This window comes from Apodemus sylvaticus, chromosome 7 (assembly GCF_947179515.1).
Source record: "Apodemus sylvaticus chromosome 7, mApoSyl1.1, whole genome shotgun sequence".
Classification (NCBI taxonomy): domain Eukaryota; kingdom Metazoa; phylum Chordata; class Mammalia; order Rodentia; family Muridae; genus Apodemus; species Apodemus sylvaticus.
The window spans coordinates 104,059,769-104,079,470 of NC_067478.1; the positions used below are offsets into that span (position 1 = coordinate 104,059,769).

At 42.4% G+C, this 19,702-nt stretch overlaps 1 protein-coding gene across 3 annotated transcripts in view; it reads left to right on the plus strand.

Annotated features, from left to right (window-relative positions):
• Ntm (neurotrimin) overlaps positions 1-19,702 on the plus strand; it is a 419,704-nt gene that overhangs the window by 227,359 nt on the left and 172,643 nt on the right. For all 3 annotated transcript variants that reach the window (XM_052188773.1, XM_052188774.1, XM_052188775.1), the window contains exon 2: positions 7,407-7,639. In XM_052188773.1, the coding sequence (XP_052044733.1) occupies positions 7,407-7,639 (233 nt within the window). The remainder of the gene's footprint in view (positions 1-7,406; positions 7,640-19,702) is intronic.

Genomic DNA, 19,702 nt, shown 5'->3' on the forward strand with positions numbered 1-19,702 from the left:
TAACTCTGAGACTTCACGGGCAGAGATGAGACTCTCAGAGCAGTAGCCAGACTTCAGCCATGAGGCACTCCCCTCCCCCACTCTCCATCCTTCCCCCTGACCACAGCTCTTTCTCAGCAGTATGGAGCCACAGGCACAGCATAGGATGTGTCCAACCGGTTCAGATTGTTGTTCCCCCTCCATTGCCTTTTCTTCTCCAGCCCAAGCATGTCCTTTGCTTTTCCTGAGGCATAGCCAACATAGTCATTATCTTCACAGGTAGGGAAGATGTCATTGTGTGTGTTTGTTATTCAAAACCTAGACAGTACCAGTTGGGAAAACCAGGAGGGCCAACTTGAACTGAGGCTAACTTCCAGTGATTTTTGTCTGTAAGATCCAATTCAGTAAATGGATTCTATAAATAAGAATGTAAGTTCATATTCTAGAAGTTATCCAGCAGGTTCAAAATAAGTTATTGTTACTGGAGGTGCCTCTTACTATAAAGAGCTAAGGTGTCAACCTGCTTCTGAATTTTCACTGTATCAGAGATGATACAACTATCTCAGTCCCTGTGTTTCCAGGTTTTCCCTGGCAAACACCTCCTCAGAGAGGCCAGTGTGGAAGGCTCACACAGAGGTCCGGTGCCCTGGGGCTCAGTGAAGCTATCTTGAGCCACCCACATTGCAATACTTGCTGTGAAGGTGGAGGCAGATGGAGCACAAGCCAAATGCTAGGGGAACCACATTTGGAGGCAGCTGAAGCATTTCTGTATGATAAGAGACAGTTGTGACCAGGCGCTGTGAAGGACAGAAGCACTTATTTTGCTGTGGTCTCAAGCGTGCCGCCTTTCAACAGCAGTTAAAGGACCATTTGATAGGAGGAGCTGGCGGATTGCACACTATCTGGACCCATTATTGCCCTTAGATCCTCGGGCAGGTGCTATCAAGAGAGGCCAGGCTTGGCTTTTTCTCTTTCTTCAATAATCCTTCTCTTTATTTTGACACTCCTGCCACTCTTTAGGAGGCTCCAAACAGACCATTTTAACCTATTTTTCTTCCAGTTCTCAAGTTCGCTTCTTTCTTTTTTCTGATCCCGATTCCAAAAGTAGTGTGAGGCCAAGAGGGTTCACACTTATGCAGTCTTACTTCTGTGACGTGTGTCTGCGGCTTGCTTAAGGTACACACTTTGTGCTCTTCCTCTCTGGAAAGACACAATTACATAACAAAGCCACCAGTCTTGCTGTTTGTTGAAAATGGAGGTGAGGAGACTGTACTTACTTTAAAATCTGTGGAGTTCGATGTAGCTGCAGACAACTATAGGTTTGGAGGCTTTCTCTGTCTCAGTCTGCGTGAGTCCATTCTTTTGGTGCTGGTTCCATTGCTGGCCAACTGCATATGGCACTTTTTATCACTGTAGTGCCCTGGCAATTCATATGTATAGGGCATTTTTAAAAGAAAGACTGTCCCCTTTCTCGTCACTATATGAAATGTCCAAAAGGAAGACAAGATACAGGCACTTGCATTTGCATTTAAAGGGGGGGGACTGGCAACCAAAAGTTTCTCTAGACCTCCTTCCTCTGTCAGGATTCTTCCAAAATGTTGGCTAGGCCAGATTATGGGATGTCAATGAGGACGTCATGCAGAAAGGAGAGCTGACGTCATGATGAGGGAAAGCTGTCTACTGAAACTCTAAGGGCTGGAACATGTCTGGAGCTGGTGGGCAATCACTAATGCTGTAAGAGAGGAGAGGAATAAGGAGCTGTAGAACTCCATCCAGAATCCTTGGGCACACCAAGTGGGTTGTTCTGTTCTTGGTGGAAGAGTCACGTTGGGCAGCTGGTCAGTGTCTTAAATGGGCCCTTATGACAAAATACCCTTGAAAATAACTCCAGGGAAGAACACCTTTTGGCTCACAGTGGCCAAGCCTTCAGTCCATGGTTGGCAGAAGGGTTGTTTCTAAACTGTAGGGAGGTAGGCCATCACAATAGAGGGGTATGGAAAACTGAGTTTTCCTCCTGGTGGCCAAAAAACCAAGAGGGTCAGAGACTCCATGATTCAATCATTTCTTGGGACTAGGTCTACCAGTTGGGACCCAAGGCTTTAACATACATGTCTTTAGGAAGTCATACCCAAGTCTAAATAGGAGAGAGGATGGGTAAGGAGAAGGCAGGTATATCTCTCGATATGGGGAAACATGAGGACACAGGAGTAACTGTGGCTTTGACCTTTGCTCTGACCTTGGCCACCAAAGCTATCCCTAGCCAGATGCTTTGGGACTTGTAAGAATTCAAATATTGAAATTCATGTTAGAGGTGAGTTTTAGAGAGAATTGTATTAATAGGTTGGAGCTTAAGAAGGCAAGGGGATGAGAGAGTATGTGTGAGTGCTTGCAGACCTTTTATATAAAGAAGGGCTTATAGCAGGTAATAGGGCACAGTCTGGCTTTCTGAGTGCTTTCTAAAAGGATTATGGCAGAAATTGGAACTGTTGTAAGGTATGGGGAGGGTCATGAGCTTGTCAGTCTATATGTTCCAATACTGTGTCTAGGTGCCCCCTCTCTATGTCTGTTATGTAGTCAGATATAGTCTTTAGGTTGATGTGGTCTGTAAGATGGTAACAAAGAAACAGAAGCAGAATCCTCCCCTGGCTTTGCACCTGCAGCAAATGTATCCTCTGAGCTGTCACTTTAGGGGCCTGACCTACCTGAGCACTTCCTGTGTTTTGTTCTCATAAGTGAGATATTCCTGCTGTGTTGGACACCCATACTGCCCTTTCCGTCTACGGACTCTGTCCTTACTCTGTACTGCTGATCTCTGTTTCCCTGATATCTAACAAAAGTTCATCTCCAGTTTCCCCTGCTTGACTTTGTCAGACAAAAATAAGTTTGAACCTTATTCCTTCCTAGTTAATTGTATCTTTAATGTCTCCCTAAAGGAAAGTGAAAGATTCTGGTGTATTCTAAGAATAATTACAGAGAACTCTTTGGAGGCATGTCTGCAAGGAATGGACTGTTAGCCAAACTTCCCACCCTAATATCTACCTCTTTCCACCATCCAAGAACTCACATTGGCTGAGGAGCGATTATCTATTTCATTTTTTTAAGCCTGGAAGAAATGTCTCCTCTGCATTGTTATGGAGTCTAGATAAATGAGACAGATAGATGGGGGCAGGTATGAGCAGGTGACAGGAGTTGGCTGCTGAGTTACCTCTGTGATCCATCTCTGCAGACGCCTGTGTTAATTCCATGGAGACTCAGCAAGACTGATACACAGCCGTGACAGTTTGGACATCTCAACATGACCTTGGATGTGCCCAAAACCACAGCTGAAATGACGCCAGCTTTTCAGCATAGTATATCACAGGGGCTACATAACTGTGCTGGAAATTGGCTGCATTTAGAGTGTTAGCTTGTTTGCTGAGGAATCTCTCTGGTCCTGTAAGGCAGTGTGGTATGATGAGACAGCTTTTCCCTCAGTCCAATTTCAATAATTAGATCCTCACGTGGCAGTCTAGGATATCCCTCTGGTATCCCTCATAAAGCCATGAGAAACTTGAGTAGTAGGCTTCAACATCTGTGTCCATGGCTCTGTTTCTGCTAGACAGAATTTCCTGCCCCACAGACATTTAACTGATATCTGGTTTAGTTTCAGCTGCTGGGAGAGATAGTCATCAAGTCTTTGCTTCTGGCTTTCCCAGAGTACATGGCTTTCAAGAAGTTTTCTGCTGCAAAGTAATGAAACACAAGAGTCATTTCTTAGCATCCACCCACTCAGTTGTTCTCACTTTGCCAGAAATAACATCTCTGAATTAGTGGTTCCCACAGTGTGGTCTCGAGATCATCACCCAACACCATCAGCCCCCATTTGGGTTACAACAAAATGTAGTCTCTCATTCCTCACCTGGAACCACCCAGCTCTGTCCATTGTGTGTTATCAGCATGTTATCCAGATGCAAACTGAGTCTGAGAATCAGTGACGTGTATGTGTGTGGTTGAGGTCTTAGAAGAATATCGAAGACCATCAAAGATGAAAAGTATACCAAATGTTAATATCACTGTCATTTTCTTATATGGATAGTTCTTAGGTGCAGGTACTTTGATCTGTCAGATGGTAACAAGTGAGTGTGACCAAGGTTTTGACATGATCATGGAGTGAGTTTAAGCAATACTTAACAAGTAGAGATATGTGTTCAGCAAACTCATGGCCATGGTTGTGAGTTCCCTGTAACCTGCTTGAACCCAAGCAAAGTTCAGCATAGTATCTGTGCTTGGAGTTATCACTTTAAAAAATTGTTTCCAGTAAAGCAAGCTGTAGACTAAGGTGACCTGCAGGAGGGTGATCCAGTATGATTTCAGAAGCAAGTTGCATTCGGCACAGGTCAAGATGGAGACCACTGTTGTATGAGATTTTCAAGGAAGGGAACTCTGTCAAGAGAGTTCTTTGTCAAGGGTCTCTCAGTGTGTCTTAGATACTCTTGGTGTATTCTGGATGTTTTCTTTAAAGTGGAAAACGAAGCTTGGAATACAGTCTAGACTAGGTCAAGTATCATGTGCCATCAAGTTACCTGGTGATCTTATTAAAATTCATTTTCTGATTCACTGCCTGATGTTGGACTTTGGATTTTGCACTTCTAACAAGCTCCCAGGTGACAGTGATGCTGTTTGCGATGTAGAAGCTCTGTTCTTGCCAGTCATATGTTAGCTGGGAGGTACAGTCTCACCTCTTCCAAAGTGTTAATATGCACACAATTCACCTCTAGATAAATGTTCCTCAAAGAATGATCCAGGGTTTTAGGTGAAGGCCTTCACCCAGGAGCTCAGCCACAAAGCAGAACCTTAAATCAGGGATAGTGACACAAGCCTGTAGTCCTAACACTCTGGAGGCCAAGGCAGAAGGACAGAGAGTTTCAGATTAGTAGCCTAGGTTACATAGAAAAGAGAGAGAGAGAGAGAGAGAGAGAGAGAGAGAGAGAGAGAGAGAGAGAGAGAGAGAGAGAGAGAGAGAGAGAGAGAGAGAATGAGAGAGAAGAGACAGCAACAGAGAGATAGAATAGTTGATCTGTACTAGATCAGAACCTGTTTTTAACAACTTCTCCTCACAGTTCCCAAGTAAAGATTGGGGGGCAGTAGAGTTGGCTTCCTGATTGTTGACTTACAAGCCTACATTTGGTTTTCCACTCTGCTCTCACGATCTGGAACTTCTCACTGACAGAGTTCTCTGTCTTTTCATTTGGCCTCAGGCTCCATCAATTATATAGATGGTCCTGGATTTACCATTCTGTACAGCAAATTTCAAAGTCTAGTTTGTATGTGTCTCAACTGAGCTCTTGTTATATAACTTGATATTTCTGGATATCTGAAGGTTGAATGTGTGGCATAAGGAATGGTAGAGCTTATAGACCTCACATGCGATTCTGATGGACCCTGTGCATCACTTTTGAACCAGTACCGTGGCATCTCCCTAGTTGGGTCTTAGATCATTTTCATGCCATGTGTAACATAACACTCTTTCTTCAGCATTGCTAGAAATATTCCCTCAATTCTGGGAACCTGTTGGACTATGGAGCAAATATGCTTCTAGTTCGACAGATGTTTCCATAGCAGCAAAATGTTCACCTGTGCCTGAGTGGCCTCTGATGATAATTTGAGATTTACACAAGAAAATAAAGAGGATGTGCAATGAGAACCATGGGCAGATAGGGCTCACTGGTGGATATTGGCTCTATCTATCTATCTATCTATCTATCTATCTATCTATCTACCTACCTATGTATCTATGTATCTATCTATCTATCTATCTATCTATCTATCTATCTATCTATCTATCTATCTATCTATCTATAGTAACAGACCCTTTTGAGAATTCAAGAGAATCAAAACCACTTGGGGTTGGTCATTGGCTACTCTGACAAAATACTTGTTAAACAATTTGTGGATGGAAGGGTTTATTTTGACCCATGGTATCACTGGTATGAGTCCATCGTATTTGGGGAGATGGAAGGTTGCAGCAAAGCTGTTCACATAATGGCTGCAGGAATCAAAGAATATGATGCCTGGGGCAACCTGACATGGTGAGCCCAAAATACTTTGGAGAATTTTCATCCTTCCTCTAATCCTCTCAAAGATAATCACACAGATATTCTTTACTAGTCTCCAAGAATTTCTGAAATCAATGGAATTGGCAGTTAACATAAACCATGATGCCCTCCCATTGGAAAGGTCACTATGAACATTCTGTAGCACATGCAGTGCTAAGCATGATACCTTAATGGGGAGTCTGCCTCCAGCCCTTTCTCTTTCCTTGCATAAGACCCAGACAGTTTGGTACTCTGAAGTCCTGGATTTTCAAAACAGAAAATGGATGTGAACATCTACTTCAAATATTTGTTGTAGGATCCAAATGAAACTGTATGCATGTGAGAGTGCTCTAACCACTGCAAAAGACTACAGGCATTTGAAAGATCATTATACAGACAATGTAACAGGGATATTCCCAGCATTGTAGTCAGGAACAGGGCACTGTGCTTGTGAGTTTAGCCCTAGGCCATAGGACATACTTGGTGTAACAAGAGAGAAATGAGGACAGACAGAGAGATAGGATGAAGGCTTGGCAAAAGTTACTGGGAGCTTTCAAAGTACAGAAAAGAAAAGGAAGCTTCCACAATTTGAGGACTCCAGATGCAAAAATAAAAAGAAAGGGAATCTATTTTTATATGTGCAAACAGTTTTTTTTGAGATTTTTAGAAAATGTCTTTAGTCTAGCAATAATTGAACATTTCTGCCCTGGGTATAATGAAGATAAATAGCAAGAGTGGTGGTCTGTATTTAGTTTTGACTTTAGAAGCCTTCTGTTGGAATTTGCTATATTGAGATAACTGGAAGGATGGTTTGCAGTTAAAGCTCAGTTTCTGAGCCAGCACATATTAACTGTGAATTGGAAAAGCATTTAGCATCCTTGTGCCTGAATTCTTTTTTCTAATGAAATACATCCCATTGGGCTGTTGCATTGAACAGCTTAGGATACCCCAAACACCCAGACAGATGATGGAGATTATCACTGTCCACATCGTAGGGATCTTACAGCTGAGATACGAGTACCAGGAATGTGCTAAGGTTCTAGACATTCTGAGGATGCAAGATGCCTTATGTTTGCACTTAGAGGTTATTTGAAATGAGAATTTATTCCTGTGGTTTTAGAGGTAATAACTTTTCAGAACCTTGAAAGTTCAGAGAGTGAAACCATAATCCTACAAGTTCTGTACTGGTAAATTCTGGAACAATGTACTCAGCAAAGCAAACATAGCAAATGCATGTCTGTCCAGTGGGAGAGAGGGTGAAACCTAAGGCATGATGAAGAATGCTAGCTTGGCACTAACAACTTTTGCTTTCTTAGTGGTCCTTTTACTTATCTGTTTGGTCTTATCTTGCAGGTGCACAATTGACAACCGTGTCACCCGGGTGGCCTGGCTAAACCGCAGTACTATCCTCTATGCTGGAAATGACAAGTGGTGCCTAGATCCTCGTGTGGTCCTCCTGAGTAACACCCAGACCCAGTACAGCATTGAGATCCAGAATGTGGATGTGTATGATGAGGGTCCTTATACCTGCTCGGTGCAGACAGACAACCACCCTAAGACCTCCAGGGTCCACCTCATTGTACAAGGTGGGTTAGGGTTTGGCTGGGAGGCCCGAGTGGGTGGCTGGGAATATCAATATTCACTAATTTTTCCATTATCCTATTCCAAGCTAGGTTGGCCGTTCTCCCCAGCAAGTCCTTTCTGATGGTTATCTGGGAGCTAGACATGGAATATTTCATTAATTTACTTTCTGGGTTGAACCAGTTTTTCTTCTATCCCAATAATATGTTTTGTACAAAATTATTGTCTAATTATTGCTTTCCTTGGCTTTTCCTCCTCTTAGCATTTTTTAAATGTTGCATTCAACTACAAGTTTGCTTTATTTTAAGACAAGAAATTTAATGTTCTTCAGTTGCTGTAATATACCATGCCATAGACCAGTCTTCAGTCGTGACAAAGCCAAGAAAGAGTATCCAGTATCTCCACCCTCCCTACCACATGCCCATTACGGCATAGGCTGCTTTCTTCTTTCCCCATCCAATCCAGGTTTTGCTTTCCCATACCTCTGCTCTAAGACCAGATTCCGAGTCTCTCCTTGGCTGTTTCTATGTTCTCTTCTTGTTTATACTGTGTTGGCTTAAGGTGTGTTTGGGGTTCTCCTGTTGTTTTTGTGGGTTCTGTGACATTTCTCCAGGTTCTTCTCTCTCTGTTTTTCACAGGTCTGATATTCAGCTCTTCTCAGAGTTAGAAACGGTCCCGAGGCATCAGACATTTAACAAGTAGATGAATTTCTAGTTACTAAACAGCAGCTTTGAGCTACATTGTCTGTTTTCTGATGGAGAGGGAGGCCTAAATCAAATATTACTGCACCCCTGGGGCTTTTTCTTGTGAAATACGGTGAATGTGAAGAGTGCAGTGAGGATTACATTTTACACATAGGTAAACTAAAGCCCTTAGGAGAAGTTCTCACCTGTGGAGGACTATTTGCCTGTTCATCACTGTGCTATTGAATGTCCCCTTTGATTTCTTTTCAAATACAATGGATATTTTAAAACATTTAGTCATGTTTTACAGTAAATTACTTGCTTTGTTCTCTGAGAACTGAAGGTACAGTGAGGTAAAATCCTTGATGGAGTTTTTGTGAGATTCTTCTTCTTCTTCTTCTTCTTCTTCTTCTTCTTCTTCTTCTTCTTCTTCTTCTTCTTCTTCTTCTTCTTCTTCTTCTTCTTCTTCTTCTTCTTCTTCTTCTTCTTCTTCCTCCCTTCTCCTCCTCTTCTTTCTTCCTTTTCTTCCTTCTGTTCCTCCTCCTCCTGCTCCTTCTCCTCCTCCCCCTTCTCCTCCTCCTCTACTTTCTTCTCCTTCCTTAGCCTAATCCCTGGTTCTCCTCATCCACCAGGATGGCAGTTGTCAGGCAGAGCCATGAAGTCCCTCTTGCAGCTGCCCCTTCCAGGAAGTATGCTTGAGAGTAGGATGAAAACCTGGAGTGACTGGGGAGAGGCAAAAAGGAGGCGAGATTGAGAAGGGCAAATAGGAGGAGTGAGGGAGAACCACCATGAACAGAGGAAGAATGCAGACTGCCACCATGAATTAAATGGAGCTAGGAGAAGTAGGATGGGGCAAGCAGCCCTGAGATGAGAGTATGTTAGAATGCGGGGACCCTTGAGCACACGTTGGACTGAGCTGACAGTAGCGGCATACTGGAAGTGATCAGGCTGTGGTAGAGTATGGCCACACCAGGGTTTTATAACTTTTGCTCGATCTTTTTTCTCTTCCCCCAAAGAAAAGTATGATGTTTTGTTTCTTTTATTGATTCTATAAATGAGTATTTTTTTTTGCAAACAGCTTTGTGCAAATAGAGTTTTAAAATAGAATTGCATAGCCAGTACTTGAGTGTCTTATAAATAGCAGACTAGGTACTGCTATGTGAAATTTTTGTTTATGTGTATACATTTTCAAAGTACAATAGGTTTTCCTTGTAGATAGACAGATAGACAGAACAAAAGTTAAGGGTCACCATTCTGTTAAGGGAGAGTTTGGTGAATGCTCCAGGGAAGCCATTTGCCATCTGTACTAGACAGCACCTCTGAAGTCCTTGTTTGGATCGACTGTCTGGCAATGAGCAAGAAAGACTAAGAGATTTGAGCATAGGTTTGCTGTGGGAAGCAGCACCATCATGGAATGTGAAAAAGAACAGGATGAAAAACACAAACACCTCTTAGAAAATGAGAAAACAGTTTTTTGTCCTTTTCTTGTATACATCTTCTTTGACACATTCATATATACTTGTGCTAAACAATAGACTGGCTTTTACACATTGGACATTTAATAAATGCTTATTGAAGCAAATGTCTGTAATTACAAAAGATCTTACATGGGATCTGAGAGAGAAGGCTGAATAGTTGGGAGGTGGGGGCAACATGAATGAGGGAGGGCACACAGTCTACATCTGTCTTCACTCACGTCCAAGCTAATGGAAAATGTCTAATCTATAGCCAGGTGTTTACATCTGTGACTTGGCTAGGTGCCCTCTTCCCATGACATACCATCTTGAGTATTGGAATCTCATCTTGGGCTAATTTTCGAATGCTGATGGGTGTATTGATCTGGAAACAAGCTGGGTTAAAAAAGGCATTGGTCTTGTACACAGACTCAGCCCAAGCTAATCCGCTGTCAATATGCCTGGGCTGAGTATTATTGACACGTTAATGAATAGAGGACCATAGTTTTTTCAGAGTCAACCTGTCCCGTTCTTCAAAGCAATCAGACAAACTAAATAGAGCCAGACTTCGTATTGGAAAGAGGATATACTACCATGCAGGATTAAAAAAAGAAATATATTTATCTTGGGATCATTTGTTATACTGAACAGTACCCTAATTCCCTTAGCAGAAGCTGGCAGTCTGAATTTAAGTTGCTTTTCAACCAAACACTGTTGGAATGCAAGTCAGGCATACCAATTTCTACAAATAATATTGTGATCATTTAAAAAGAGAAATACGAACATTAGTAGCAATGAGTAGGACAGACCTAGTATTGTGCCCATGTATATTTATATCAGTATAGCCTGTACCGTGTGTGTGTGTGTGTGTGTGTGTGTGTGTGTGTGTGTGTGTATGTGTGTGTGTGTGTGTACACTGGGAAATGCAGAGGAAATGACATTAACCACTTTTGCAATCTGTCTAAAGTCCAAGATTATTTTAGCATCATGACTATCAACTATCCTACCCATCCCGTTAGTTCCTCATGCTAAATCTTTCTTTAACATTGCAGTCCAAAATGATAAACTTTTACAATAGTCATGAAACCATAACCACATCTACCCACGGAACAGACACAAAGGCATTCATTCCTTTCTGCAACAGTCAGTCATTGAGAAAGATCTCTAGTGTGCTCTGGCTTGGAACTGAATATACAAGGATGAAGACAAAACTGCCCTTGAAGACCCAGTTCACTTTTATCTGCAGAGTTGGAAGGGTGTATTAGTTTTCCAAATCATTCCCAAGAATTTGGATGAGTACAGATGCTGTTGCCCAAATATCTAGTTTATACATTTGGATTTAGTTTTTGTTCTATTTGTCTTAAAAAATTGATTGATGTCATAAATTCTCCTAAACCCTTTTCATCTCCTCAGGATGATAAGAAAGCATGGTTCCTAGAAGAGGTGTGGTCAGAGCCCTCAAATGTGGACTATGTTCAATTAGGGTCGACTTGGAGTTTATAGTTCTTACCCATAGCAGACAACAAGTAGAAGAGGACCGAAAGAGGCATCATGAGTCCCAGTGTGAGGAATGGTGCATGGAAAGACTCATTAACTTCCTAGTGGGAATCCAAGGAAGACCTAGATGCACTGAGCTCATCCTGGAACAGGGATAGCCAGCCTGAGGAAGAAATAAAGGTGTTGAAAGGAGCAGCTGGGGAAGGAGAAGGATCCAGTCTGGAAGCAAAACCCAAACAATTAAGGCAAGTGAGCCAAGTCTCCTTGGTAAGGTTGGAGAAGGCTGCCCCTGAGGAACAGGAAGTGTGTCAGAATTGTATTGAAGGTAGGTAGCAGAGAATGTATCAGGAAGGCACACACAGTGCAGAAACTGAGTTAATCACCTAATCATTATAATCTCAGTGAAGCAGTATTCGGCAAAACCAGAACAGGGAAGTGGGAAGGGGTAGGTGGGAGGACAGGGGGAGAGAAGAGGGCTTACGGGACTTTCAGGGAGTAGGGGGCTAGAAAAGGTGAAATCATTTGAAATGTAAATAAAAAATATAGCGAATAAAAATAAAGAATATAAAAAAATGCTTGCACAAAAAATAATCATTATAATCTCAAATTAAAATATCAGAAATAAGAATAAATGCTTTTTCAGTCATAGGAACCATGTTTTCTACTACAGTAAATGATGCAGAAATTGAGCTTGGACCTGAGCTTTAGCATATCACAGACAGCATTGTTGGGCAGTGCTACCAGTGACCACCAGCATGATGAGGGTGCATTTCCCTGCCATGAAGGGTCAGGTGTGGTGTGGAAATGGATTTTGGAGAGAAGATAGAAATAAGAAACAATGGCAATCTTTTATAAAGAAAACAAAATTTGCTGGATGGAAGACTGGAGTTGTTTTTGTACCTAGGGCAGAGGAGAAAGCCTAGAGTCCAAAGGTCACTGTGAGGAAGCCAGCATTCAGAAGGTGGAGAGTAAGAAGTCCACTCAAGGATTTGCATAATCAGTTAGGCAGCAAGGATATAATCTTTTGGATTGGAGGTGGAGCTCATCATTGAAAGACATTGCTTAGGGGGAGGCAGGGTTGGAGAGATGGTTCAGTGGTTAAGAGTGTTCTTCCAAAGGTCCTTGAGTTCAAATCCCAGCAACCACAGAGTGGCTCAAAACCATTCCCTAATGAGATCTCATACCCTCTTCTGGGGTGTCTGAAGACAGCTACTGTGTATTTACATATAATAAATCAATAAATCTTTTTTTTTATCTGTCCGTACTTCTTTTTTTTTCTTTCTTTTTTTTTATTCGATATAATTTATTTACATTTCAAATGATTTCCCCTTTTCTAGCCCCCCACTCCCCGAAAGTCCCGTAAGCCCCCTTCTCTTCCCCTGTCCTCCCACCCACCCCTTTCCACTTCCCCGTTCTGGTTTTGCCAAATACTGCTTCACTGAGTCTTTCCAGAACCAGGGGCCACTCCTCCTTTCTTCTTGTACCTCATTTGATGTGTGGATTATGTTTTGGGTATTCCAGTTTTCTAGGTTAATATCCACTTATTAGTGAGTGCATACCATGATTCACCTTTTGAGTCTGGGTTATCTCACTTAGTATGATGTTCTCTAGCTCCATCCATTTGCCTAAGAATTTCATGAATTCATTGTTTCTAATGGCTGAAAAAGCTATTTCTTTTGTAGAAGACACAACTTTTGGTTTCAAGCAGCCATATTAGATGGCAACAATCACCTGCAACACCAATACCAGAGGCTCTAATTCCCTGTCTGGCTTCTGCAAAAACCTGTATACACACACACACACACACACACACACAATATTAAAAATAAGATAATTTTTGTAAAAAACACATAGATCCTTTTGACTTTCAGATTTCATCTTCATGGGTGTGATTAGTGTCTGCTTCTGGAATCTAACTGTGTATTTCAGCTCTCAGTTTTGCTGCCAAACAAGCTTCGTATGCCTCCAAAATGGCCATCCTCTTACCACTATTTGTCCCAATAATGGAAAAAGTAAGACCTTGGAAAACAGAATAAAATACTTGCTGCCAATGAATCCTTTGTCAGGTTACAGGCAGCTAGAGAAGACATCTTGAAGATCCCTTTGTCTCCAAATCCTGTGAGTGTTTGTATTGCAAAGCCCTATTGCAGTGACTGTAGAATATTCGAGACTTTCCTCATTCAAGCATGGAGAAGGACTTCTCAGCCTTGACCAAGTACAGCTGGGACTTTAATCTCACCTAGAAAAACATTTTCATGATAGAGAACAGCAGAAGGCAGAACATATAGAAACAAAGATATTCCTTTTATAATAAGAAAGGAGCCTTTGGCATCTTTATCAGTTTCCCCAGGCCTTATCTAGGGCTCTCTATTGTCATTTGTGTATCTAATCACCCCCCCCCCTCTTTGTTTGGTGCAAATGAGTTTTCCTCTTTTTCTCTAGGCAGAGTTAATCTGAAAATCCCTGCTATTGTCTCATAGTTAATTACCTGCCTTTGGAGTCAAGCAGCTCTGAAGCTCCAGTGTTGGAGGGAACTGCTAATGTCTACTGTACAGGAGAGGATGGAGGGCTCAGTCCTTGTGTTCCTGGGAGTCCAGGGGGAGGAGATTGACCTGGGAGACCTCAGTCAGCTGGTGAAATGCACAGTTCAACTGTGGCCATGCTAATCCTTCATTTTCCTTTTATTGTCTCCAGGTTCCTGATCCTCTCTTCTTACCAGCCCTGTCTTATTTATTTATATTTCTTTTGCTTTCTAATCGTGAATAATTAATTGACCTTGTCAAGCCAAACTCATTACTGTGATTAAGAGAGCAGGAACAATAACTTTGAATTTCTTGATACCGACGCACCAAAGACTTCTAAGTTGAACCTCAATAAAAGGAAATTTGAAGCACAAAATATCAAAGAGAATGATGTGATCTGATCCTTCCTTTGAAAGTGAAGAGTTCTGTCTCTCCACACACAGCAGGAGGTGTTATCTTCTGCTCATACTCCCAGGCTCTTGGAGAGCTGAGAAGACCTAATGACCATTTTCATTCTTGCTCCATCTAGCTGGATCCATAATGGAGGTCAACAGCTCCATCCAGTTCCCAGTAGGCCAGAGTCAGCTCACCCAGAAGAACTTTATATTCTTGTCTCAGTTTCAATAGCCCCAAGTGACACATAGGATAAAATGCCTGGACACTCTCCTCTTCTGCTTCCTTCAAGATATATATGAAAACCTACATTTTGTTTTATCGCAAGGTTCTGTATTTAAATTTGGTAGAACTTTGAAAAGCTACAAGAATTGAATTCTACTATGAAATTGAAGTGTTCCTCAAAGGGCTGTGGAAATGGTGAGGAAGTGAGCCATTCTCCCCTTAATTAATCTGCAAAATGTAAGAAGCATGAGATGAAGCTTCTCACCCTACTAGCAGAGGAAGCCTTTACAGACACTGGAAGGACATTCCTTGCCAGAAGAACTAGGCCCATACTTCCATCTCGGTAAACCCACCATAAGCATGCCCCTTCCATAAGCCAAGCTGTGACCTAACGTGTCCTCAGCAAAAACACTATAGTTAAAGCCACACTGGTTTCATTAAAGTCATTTCTGTGCCTTCTGATGTGGCTATGGTGGTTGCGGTTGGGGTTTGGGGGGGCAACTCTTCAGTTTTCCATGCACTTTGGAAAACCTGACATCACCTTTCTGTTCACAATAGTAGACAGGGCTCTTCTGAAAATCTTTAACTCCACATACAACTCTGAGGGAACATGGAATCAGGTGACCCTCACAGCTTCCCAGAACTTCTGGGTGTCAGCAGCTTTCCTCCAGGTGATCAGTTAGGGCTCCCTGGGGATATTCTACAAGCATCCAAGAACATCATTTCCCTGAGGTGGCTTTCTCTGGGGACCCAGAACTGCCTCCGAGCTAGCTTAGCTTCACCCTGGGACGGAGAAATCGGCAGGTTCTCCCTGTAGCTTTACTTCTTCTGCAGCTTCCAAGTAAAAATGTCATTTTATTTGGGGCATACCAGATCCTAAATATCAGCATTGTCAAAATATACTTTCTGTGGCTTTCCATTCCATTATCAGTGGTATTGGTTTATTAAAACTGATTGTGCAGTTGAGATTCTTTTGTAAGCCTTTTTCTGCTTTAAGCCTTTCAGATATTCTTTTTCTAAATTATTATCATCTTTAACATTTTTTACAGTCCAGTCATTATTCCCCTTCCTGTTCTGCCTTCTAACAGTTCCTCACTCTATTCCTCCTCCCCCATCTCAAAGATGTCCCCATACCCCCCCATACCCCCACACACTCTAGCACCCTGCCAGGCCTCCCCATTCCCTGGGGCTTCAAGTCTTTCTATGATTAGGTGTATCTTCTCTCATTGAGACCAGACCAGGCAGTCCTCTGCTGTAATGTGTTGGGGGGGGGGGGGGCTTGGATCATGTAGTATATGCTGCCTGGTTGATGGCTCAGAGTCTGAGAGATCTCAAAAGTTCAGGTTTGTTGAGACTGCTGGTCTTCATATGGGGTCATCTTCCTCCTCAACTCTTCCAGCCTTTCTCTAATTCAACCACAGGAGTCCCTGACTTCAGACCTTTGGTTGGATGTAAGTATATGATTCTGTCTCAGAGCTTGTTGGACCTCTCGGAGGGCAGCTCTGCTAGGCTCCTGTCTGTAAGTATATCATAGCATAAGTAATACTGTTAGGCATTGGAGCATCCTCTTGAGATGGGTCCAGTTTTGGCTGATCACTGGCCCTCCTTTCCCTCAGTCTCTTCTCCATTTTTATTCCAGCAATTCTTTTAGACAGGAACAGTTCTCTTAATTAAGTATTGTATGAGGTCTTCTGGAAACTTCATAGGAAAGCAGTACAGATCTAATTCTAGATTACATCCTCACTCCCATATCCCTAAAGCCTTCTGTAGTTCGAGGCTCAGGCTATGTACACAGTGGTATGTACGGAGTGCTATCAAAGGCAGCAGTATTGAGCTCAGTGCCCTCCCTGACCCATGAACACTCTTGCCTGCTCAGAAGGACTGGTGTGCAGCCTGCTTACATCTTGCTTTTAGGCCGCTCTTCACTTCTTAAGAAAACTAAAACTCCTTACCTTTTTGGGCTTTGGCAGACATCACTGTAGAAGGTACTCTGCTTACCCGTTGGCAGAATTGATGGTCATCAGATAATACCATTGAACCCCATTCAACAGCATTTTGAAATCATGTTCTAGGGACACGGAAATCACACAGAGACCCTGACACTGCAGTAGAAGGGAACCACATTATCAACAAACCATTGTCTTGATAAAACAGAGATTGGGACATCTATGAGGATATATATCTGATGAATCACTGAAAGGGAGTAAGTGTTGTTCCCTGATAATTAGCATCAAAAGATGCATTTCATAAGGACTACATTTATGAATGACTTATTAGAATCTCTGGGGAAGAGAGGTTGCCCTAAGCAGAAACCACAAGGGAAAGAATCTGATAGCATTTAACTCACAGAAGGAAGAGGGGTAACGCCTATGTGTCACAGAGGAGAGCCAGAAAATTGGCTCTTCCTCAGTTTTGGATGGATGGAGATGTGTAGTGTTTCTCCCCCAGACCCTCCCTCTCTCTCTGTCTCTCTGTCTCTGTCTCTGTCTCTCTCTCTCTCTCTCTCTCTGTGTGTGTGTGTATGTGATACACAGACAAGAATGCCTTTTCTATTCCTTGAAGCAATGTGAATTTAATGGTTTTGACATTGGACACTTATCCACAAAGCTATCAGTGGAATAGAACATGACAAGCACCTTAGTTAATAAACCTCGAGAGGAAGGGAGAAGTCTTGGAAGGAAAGAATGTGTCCAATCCCCACTGGTTCTGTGTCCCTCCTGCTACAGCTAAGATACAAACGAGACAGTTTGCCAAGACCTGTCTACCACCATGTCTGTTGCTGCAAGCCCTCTTTGCTTCCACCTGCAGTCACAACAGTGATTAACATGTCACAGTGTAGTCGAGGAGTAGTTCTGTAAGCACTCGGGGGGGAAAAAGAGGGCATAACATTGGGCTCAGTACATCATTGTGATGGTAAACCTGAGAGCATGAGGCTGCAGCCAGAGATTAATGACAGCCATAGCAAGGGCCACCAGAAGCCAACTTCTCATTTTATCTGAGAGATCATCGTCTGTGGACAGACGAGAAGGCTTACCATTTTGCATATCTCCACATGAATTTAGAGTTCTAGAAGTCTGCACTTGGAATATACCAGAGGACTGGTATTCCTAATGAACATGAGCTGTGGCCCACAGCGTCTAACACTGGTGGAAAGTCTAGCTGGCATCTGCTGGAGTTCAGCTCAGAACTACAATGCTGCTGGAGTTACTGGGACTCCATGTTTTTCTTTTGATCTTCACTTCATGTTATTTGAAAAGGAATTTATTGATTTAAAATTAGGACAATTTAATTTGGTGGCATGTTTTCTTTATGTCTCAATTATATATTCATGTCTTTGTGGTAAACTCAGCTGGTGGGGGATTAAGAATTCAAACTAGAGGATTTTCACTTGGCGAGTAGAGCTTTCCACTGTGATTAATTGGGAGTCTGCACAATGAACCCAGCGTTGGCTCCACTGTGGATTTACTAGCTTAGCAGAAAGAAGTAGATTTTAGGATTTAAGAGTTTTGGATTTCAGTCTGAATTTTGATAATAATTACCTGGAAAAATGACCTACTTATTTAAATTGTTCTCAATTAGATACTTTATAGAAATGTTTTGATACATCCTATAATCTGATTTGGAGAATGGTGCCTATTAGATGCAAAGAAGCAGAGCTTGATTGTTTTGCCAATGCCATGCATGTAATCATTTGCCAAGCATGTAGGCATGTAGACTGGTCTATCCTAGCCTGTGTCCCTTGAACAGATCCAGTCATTTGTGATAGCACCTCATACAGCTCTTCTGCATATGTAGGTCCCTGGTCCTAAGAGCCAACCTGGATCACTGCCTAGTATATCCATGCTGCCCTTTCCTCTAGTGCTGTCCCTCGGCTGGGTCACCACCAAGGCTTCTCTTCTCACCAGTTTGAGCAGGTGCTATAGTAGCCTCATTTTCCTGAACCCTGGGTTTGAAAGTATTGGGACCATGGGGCCAACTTCCCTTACTTTAAGGATACAGGACAGGCAAGCCTTTTGATTCCTCCCACCCCAAAACAAAAAGATCAGGAATTTTTATTATTTCTTATCTTCACTTATGTGTATAATACCTAAAAGAGGGTCAGGACATCTGCACAGGTAAATCACAGAAGATTTTGATAGGGGTGTAGAATGGCCTCGGGATGGGGGCAAAATATACAGGCTAAGGGACAAGATACCCAGGTGGGACCATTCACAGCAATCTAAAACTGAAAGACTGCAGTGGTTCCAACATGAGGAGCAAGATTTTTGCTCCTCTAGAAGTCCAAACAAATAGAAATCTTTTGAAGTGGATGGTGTGACATTTCTTCTCTAAACTTCTAGAACGTAAATAATTCTCTCCAGTTGCATCCAGTTTCCTCCATTCACCCCTTCAGCACAGTTACTCCTGTCCAGAGTCATCTTTCCAAACAAGATGTTGCCTCAAGGACCTCTGAGTTTAGGAGAGCTAGGGGTCTGGTTTCTGGGACCTTATTTTCTATTCCTGCCTCACTGTTTTTATTTAAGTTTATACTTAGTGTTTTTGTTCTTTCTGGCCACCAACCTCTTGTAAGCTTTTTCCCCCTCTGCTGGAATTCTCTCCCCACTTGCAATTTTAGCTTTTAAACGTGTGTTTCCATTGCGGGAGCTTTCCCAGAGCAGCCTACAGGTTCCACATCACCTAAGTGCTCAAGCCAGGCCATCCATCTTGGTGTTACCACAAGTTGTGTGATAAGTGTGCTGTATTTGCTTTCCTGAGAGTGGGAGGCCTGCCTATTCTCCACTGTACTTCCAAGTGCCGCCAGCTTAATAGGAGTTCGGGGACTATTTGTTGAGTAATGAATAGAGTCATAAAAATTTCTTTTTAAAAAATAATTAAACAATGTGATTCACTGCTCACTGTTCAGTTTTGTTGTAGTAGGCTGAAGAATGGCCAAGCAAAGAATGGATTTTAGTCCCAAGAACCATGAATATTCCCAGAATGGTTGCATCTTTGCAGATGTGATTAAGTTAAGCATTTGAGTTAGGGAGATTATCACGGGTCCAGAATGTAATCACACATACAACTTAGAATAGCAGCAGTGATAACAGGAGAGACAAACACAGAGGAAATAATGGGGATATTGGAACAGAGATTTGACAGCGTTGTTCTGGAAGATGGGAGGGATGATATCCCGAAACCAGGGAATGTCATCAGTCACCAGAGGATGGATGAATCCTAGAACATACTCTCTCTGAGTCTCCAAATGAAGCGCCCATCCTTGCTTTAGACTCAGCAAAGGGCACTTTGGATTTCTG